At 42.2% G+C, this 7096-nt stretch overlaps 1 protein-coding gene across 1 annotated transcript; it reads left to right on the top strand.

The window, feature by feature from the left end:
• Positions 1-1381: 1381 nt before the first annotated feature.
• Positions 1382-3478, top strand: LOC148018118 (uncharacterized). Its single transcript, XM_087661548.1, has 3 exons — positions 1382-1416; positions 1752-2242; positions 2811-3478. Exons 1-3 carry the CDS (start codon positions 1382-1384, stop codon positions 3251-3253), a joined length of 969 nt encoding a protein of 322 aa, XP_087517674.1. The 3' UTR covers positions 3254-3478.
• The last annotated feature ends 3618 nt before the right edge of the window (positions 3479-7096 follow it).

The raw sequence follows: 7096 nt of genomic DNA, 5'->3' as shown, positions 1-7096 counted from the left end.
AGTGCACTGACTTCGGAGACTTTGATATGAACCATTCAACCATGCAAGAGCATTCAAGGTCTTTGATAGTGCGTCATCCATGTCTAGAACCTATCCCAACTGAAGAAACCAGGAACCAGGAGCTGTTCACGTCTCCATGATAAATACAACAGAGTTCCCAGCTGCCTCGGAAAGTATCGTTTGAGAGAGAGAGACGCATGTCTGTGATTGTAATCGCCCTCTCCTGCTTTCCATTCTCCAGCAGCATATAGTGATGCAGTCGAATCCCGGCTCCCATTGGGAGCTCGAAATTGGGGCTGCCGACAACCTGCAGTCTGCCATCGATCATGCGCGTGCATGCGGCTGCTGCTGCTGCTGCTGCTTTACTTCATTAAGACCCTGGGATCAGCTCAATCTTGTGATCCACATCTCGCCTGGGTGGTAGACCCTTGGGTAGCTCGGCACGCATTACATCTTTGAATTCTTCAAGTATTTCTACCACTTCTATGTTCCTGCTTTGTTGTCTAAGTTTCTTGCCATCTCCTTCTTCTTCAATTGGTTGGATCATACACAGGTAGACCATATCTCCTTGTTTGACTGATTTTTCGACCTGCTTGGCACTGCATGTCATGATACGTGGCCTGATAACGATCCCTTAGACCGGTGCATTTTGGGTTTGGCCCTTTGGTTGGGTTGTAGTTGGCTTCACTGTTTGGCATGATACTCCTGGCTTATTCTCCTTCATTTGCACCTTGATTGGGGTCCTGCCAGGCAGTTGCATTCTTTCACATGGTACTCTGACGCCTTCTCCTTGTATGTCTAGCATCATTTCATTTACACCTTTACTCCTCCTCCTCCTCCTCCTCCTCCTCCTTCTCCTCCCGCTCCCCCTCCTCCAGCTCCTCCTCTCTGGCAGGCCGCGCCCTGAGTTCTACTATCTCCTGGATTCACAGGAAAACTGCCGATGTTCTCAACGATTACCCTACGTAAGTTCCCTCTCTTGATAATTGGACTGATCATAATCTCAGTAGTGCAGCATCAGCACATGAGAGAGAGAGAGAGAGAGAGAGAGAGAGAGAGAGAGAGAGAGAGAGAGAGAGAGAGAGAGAGAGAGAGAGAGAGAGAGAGAGAGTTGGTATCATCTATTTGATGCATTTCAAGCAAAACATCTGAAGGTCCCTCAGCCAGGCACAATATGAGGCCATAAGAAGCAGGCATGCATCCCCATTGTAATAATTTAATACACATGTATTTATCAGGGTGAGCAGTGATCAGGCTATCAGCTGGTGTGTAGCCCTTGGCATGAAGCCAGAATATCAGAATCAGTGGATGTGTAGCTGAGAAATCTGCACATGCCCTCACATAATTGGCTGCATAGCCTTCACCTCCTCATTATATCACCATGGCTGCCCCTCCATTTCGTTCTAGCAGCCAACAGTTGACGCGCTAGGCTGTCAAGGAAGATCTCTTTGGGATCTACTAATTAAGGGATTTTACAGATTCTAGCCTGATGCCATATATAGGTTGCCCTTCTCTAGTGCATGTTTCACCTTTGTCTCATCATTAATCTCATCCTTATCTGAATCTTGTCATTTGTTGGCCATCGTTCTTGTCAGAATCATCATTATCACTACCATCATTGTCATCAACAGGGCTGCCATCATGATTTGTCATCTCCTCATCATCACTGTCATTGTCGTCTCATCATCATTGTAATTGCTGCATAGCTATTCGTGTTGTTCATCGTTATTCTTGCAACTTGTCTGAGGCAGGCAAACACCACCAGATGCGCCTGGTCGAGTGGTTGCACGCTTGATTGTCACCATTTTCATCATAGCAGGGGCAATCTCGACCATCACAATTGTCTATGAGAACTCCCTTCCTTCCCGCACTGTGAGACAGTGGGGCAGCCATTACTTGCTCACTCTACCAACCACTCAACAAAATTACCCCAACCTTCTCTGCCCTTGCAACAAGTCAGGTATTCCTTGGCCTTATTATGTCAAGTTCTACTGGATAAACCACACATATGGGCAAAAAGGTGGCAGTAGGAACAGATACCCGATCATGAATTATACGGACTTCTGCCATCCCTTGCAGCTAATCTCTGTCAATAAAACATCTGGAATATGGCTTCAGGGGTGCTATTCAATGGGAACGCTCCTTACAGCATACACTAACCAAACTCAAAGGACCACTGTGCCAACTAATACAGTCACAAGCCCGTCAAACTTGGCTCACATCATCAGCACAGCCATGCAAGGTGCGACTATTTGATATCTTTGAGCTGATATATTGGCAATTATGTGCGCTTAGGTAACCAGAAGTGATAGGTTTTACATGCATTATTGAATGTTTGGTCCCGATAAGCCTTAAGCCGTTTAAACAAGGAGCAATATTCCTGTATAATTCAGATGCTATCATAGACATTGTTAGGATCCCACTTGCCCTCATCTGAGTCAATCTTGAACATTGTTATAAAAGCCTGAGTATGAGGAAAGCACATGGTCCTCAATATTGAGAAAAAGTTCCGAGTCAGTCCTTGGTGAGAAAACATGTGCAAGAGGTAAAGAAGATTGCTAGTTTTTTGGGGCATAAGAACATCTGTTACTTATTTTTGTGCATCTCCCCTTCAAGATAAAAATCTGAGTTAGTCCCTCATGAATATCAGAAAAACTCCAAGGCAATTCCCAATGCTGAGAAAACCTGAGCATAGGAAAAGTCTAGTTGTCATGGTGCTTTCTTAGGTCGGAAATGCAGCAATCATAGCCAGTCCTTACTGAGTGGATTGATTGGTGTCCTGCTGAGAGGTGTTTTGTGGGTTGTGACAGATAATGTGGATGAAGTGTTTGGGGAGTACGCCTTCCTCTCTGTTAGCTCTCTACCAGACTGGGAGCAGCTCCTGGCAGTAAAACAGATGTTCAGCAGGGCAGCTCACAGGTTTGTGGTAAGCACAGAGTCAGTGGGAGGTGCAAATGCGATCAATGAAGTGTATTGGAGGTTCTTTGCAGGAGATTTCTACACTAGTCCGGTGACAGGGGAAAGGACCCACGCTATGGACTTGACAGGACACAGAGCTCTTGTGATAGAGCTGAATTGGACAGTGTATGTGAATCACTGCAGCCCTCCTTACTGCGACCAGGTCGTGCATAATTCCTTTGTGAGGCGCTTCTTGACTACCATGTATGAGGTGGGTGGGTTTGCAGCTGTGATGATAGTGTTCTTGAGGGGGGGTGCTTGGCCTTGCATCCGATATATGAATGGCTGGCCTTGACGATATCATTGCCCACTGCAGATCCTCCACTACCCATTCAAGAGAAAAATCGCCAAAGCCATACTTCTACGGACCTTTGCCACAGCCATATTTCTACGGACCTTTCTCACAGATGTGGAAGTATAGTTTTATTTCATTAGCATTGCCATTTAGGGCATATGCTTGTATGGTGGTGCCACGACAAGGTTTTACATTTTCTCAAAAACTTACTCATTGTTAATTTAATTAAGCGGTCCACTCGTCTTGATATTTGTGGATATTTTGTTTTTTCAAGAAAGAAGAGTTTATTTTAGAAAATTAAAAAAAAATCACACACACACACACACACTCTCTCTCTCTCATGGAAAAAAAAAGGGCAAGTATGATAGTGTGCTCTTGTTTTTGAATGTCAAATATTGATTTGTGTTGATGGTATATTGATGCCAGGAGGCATATTTCACGGTGGATTCCGTGCCATGGTGGATTCCGTGAGGTTTTACGGTGGATTCCGTAAACTTTGATGACCGGGGCTCATACACAAAGTGGATTCTTTGTGCGAGAAGTTGATGGGGACGCCTGTCCTTTTCGGGCGTTTTATTAATTTAGTGTGTACATGGGTGATTCCATAGCGGGTGATTCCGCAAAATGCATATTAAATTAATAAACGTTTATGAGTTTGGAGTGCGCACTCGTAATAAATTAAGGTTAGGATTTATTTCTAACCGATTGATTTATTTATGTAGCTAAAGACTGCTAGGTATTCACTTTTGTCGGTTTAATTGTATTATTTTACTAACGATTGTGAATGCTTCAGTTGATGTGTAGAGATAGCAGCAGTGGCGGAGGAAAGCATTGGAGGATAGCGAGTATTCGATCTATGGATTATATTTTGATAGGCGCCATGCCTATATTTTGTCATGCCTATTTATTGAGGCATTGATTATTTATTATTTTTGTATGCGCCCATGCGCACGGTTATGTTATTTCTATTTGGACATTGTATTGGGCGTGCCCAACGCATATTTTACGGTGGATTCCGTGCCACGGTGGATTCCGTGAGGTTTTATGGTGGATTCCGTAAACTTTGATGACCGGGGCTCATACACAAAGTGGATTCTTTGTGCGAGAAGTTGATGGGGATGCATGTTCTTTTCGGGCGTTTTATTAATTTAGTGTGTACATGGGTGATTCCATAGCGGTGATTCCGCAAAATGCATATTAAATTAATAAACGTTTATGAGTTTTGAGTGCGCACTCGTAATAAATTAAGGTTAGGATTTATTTCTAATCGGTTGATTTATTTATGTAGCTGAAGACTGCTAGGTATTCACTTTTCTCGGTTTAATTATATTATTTTACTAACGATTGTGAATGCTTCAATTGATGTGTAGAGATAGCAGCAGTGGCGGAGGAAAGCATTGGAGGATAGCGAGTATTCGATCTATGGATTATATTTTGATAGGCGCCATGCCTATATTTTGTCATGCCTATTTATTGAGGCATTGATTATTTATTATTTTTGTATGCGCCCATGCGTATGGTTATGTTATTTCTATTTGGACATTGTATTGGGCGTGCCAGACTCTTTGGGCACCGTCCATTAGCTTTATTCCTATTTTTGTGTTAAAGCAAACTCAAAAGCTAAAAGCTTGATATATTTTTGTAAATTGGGCTATTATTGAGCATGAAGATGAAATATACATAAAATACATGCTTTGTGAAGCGCTCACACAAGGCATGGGGGGAGATTGCACCCAATTAGTCTCTTGCTCTTGTCGTTCATGCTTTTTACCTTGTAACTTGTGCAAAAAGTAGAGTTCATTGTTCTTGGGGACCTTCCGGCATTCACTACGCGAGCATACAACGTCCAATCTGCGCACCATATATTTACATTGCCAATGAATTGAGGGTAAGTTGGTTTACGCTTAGAATGTATGTGTGAACTCCAATTAAGTTCAATTCCTAGGGAAGGACCGGCCTTGATTTACCTCACCTCTACATGGGCTCTTGGCACCTTAAAAAGTTATCACATTTTATAAAAAAACAATAAGTTTACATGACTCTACTTCAAATGTTTAACTACGATTTGCAAAATATGAAGTGGAGATATGTGGGGCATTCTCATTTGGATTCAAAGAAGATCTCCTAGCACTCCTTTAATTTCAAAAACCAAGAGCTCTCTCAAGATTTTACTTTAAAAAGAAAGAGATTGTCTTATGCAATAATGAGGTCACATGGCTTGAATGATGACATTTCTAATAAGTGCTAGACTTGCGAGGTTGTGCGATACATGAAGTGTGGGGTGGTCACGAGATGATTGTATGACAATTGGGTTTTGTCTCATTTGGGCACATATAATTTGCATTTTGGGCATATATAATTTGTATAACAATTGGGTTTTGTCTCATTTGGGCACATATAATTTGCATTTTATTTTGTAGTTGGTTGGTTGTGTTGTGGAGCTCAAGGAGACACTTGGCGTTTCTAAGCATGTGATCTCTTCTCAAGTTTCAATCCTTGGAAAAGTGAAGGTTTTTTTAAATTTAGGCTGAGTGCGCTAGTGGTTTCCCTTGTGGCAATTGAAGGGTACTCAACCTTATAACTTCCTAGGGTGTTAGCTTGGTCATTCAACCTTCTAGCTCTTGAGAGTAGTGTGGAGAGTGCTGATATTAAGGTGTGCTGATAAGGATCCAATGTATTCATAAACGAATTCAAGAGTTTTTGTTGGGATTAGGGCTTTTGGCTGGTGATGAAGGCAAACCGTTGGATAGAAGAAAGTTATGAGTCCTAGGTTCATTTTTTATGTTTAAGCACACTTGGATAATGATTGAATAATGATTGTGGTAATTATCGTACCTTGTGTTTTTGTTGGCTCTTGAACTTCCAGTTTTCATTAACTTTGCATATGATTTAATTCCTGCATTGTTTGGTTCCTTCTATGTCCGGTCTTTCTTGCTCGACTCCTTGAGGTTTCGTTTTGAGTTTAATATCCATTCATCAAAATTCACTACACAACCAAGTTTTATACATATAATGGTGTGATCTAACCTACATGCCTTGGTTCTGATGTGTGCACATAGGTGGTGCAATGTGAATGTGTGGGCATGTGGGTCCTAGGGTCAATGCACAAGTTAGTAGATGTATGTGCTTTTACTATGTATATCCTATTATGCAATGATACATGCAAGTTATTTATGGTTTTTTGAATGTGCCGGGGATGGATAATAGTGCATGCTCTAGGTGTATGCATGTGGATAGTGCTAAAGTGCACTATGTGTACTAAAAATACCCTAATGTACATACATGCATGTGCATACCCTAGATTCAATGCAAGCTATGCAAGGGCTAAGATGTTCCTACATGTTAGTGAGCCTAATTTTGTGCCTACCCTATCTGTAGTACTATGGAGATGTATTTTAAGTGCATGTGTGGTGGGGATAACAAGGTGCTTAAGCACAAGTGTTCCTGGGTGGGGGGTCTAGTGCAAAAATGCACTAGGTGTGGTTGTCATGCAAGCAAACTACATGCTCGTGAACAAGTTCTTTAATGCTAGAAGGTGTGTTAGTGCATTGAACACACTCATATATCCTAGTGTGTGTATGAGTGTGCCTAAAAGTAGTGTGGGTGCACCAGGTGTAGTGCGCAAGACTAGGGGTTGAGGTGCATGCATGACAATGGTATACTACGTGGGTGTGTGTAGGGTTAAGTATATGTATGTGCATGCACAATGCACTGTAGAGTGCAATGAGCATGTGTGAACAAATGCCTAATGTATATTATGGCTGCCTAAGGTGCTATGGTGTGCACACATGTGAATGGGTGCATACGGGGTGTGGATACATATGTGCGTCTATAGATGCACAT

The sequence above is a fragment of the Lygodium microphyllum genome, chromosome 21 (assembly GCF_053477565.2).
Source record: "Lygodium microphyllum isolate KBCC chromosome 21, Lygodium_microphyllum_v1.1.10, whole genome shotgun sequence".
Taxonomy (NCBI): domain Eukaryota; kingdom Viridiplantae; phylum Streptophyta; class Polypodiopsida; order Schizaeales; family Lygodiaceae; genus Lygodium; species Lygodium microphyllum.
The sequence above is the reverse complement of the archived record's forward strand: the minus strand, read 5'-3'. Positions and strand labels throughout refer to the sequence as shown.

What these genes read in the sequence shown, in the direction of transcription:
- LOC148018118 (XM_087661548.1), top strand. Translation starts at nt 1,382, where the DNA reads ATGGCTGCCCCTCCATTTCGTTCTAGCAGCCAACA. An exon ending in TTTCGTTCTAGCAGCCAACA is followed by an intron (nt 1,417 to 1,751) that starts GTTGACGCGCTA and finishes TGTCTGAGGCAG; the next exon opens with GCAAACACCACCAGATGCGC. An exon ending in CATCAGCACAGCCATGCAAG is followed by an intron (nt 2,243 to 2,810) that starts GTGCGACTATTT and finishes GGGTTGTGACAG; the next exon opens with ATAATGTGGATGAAGTGTTT.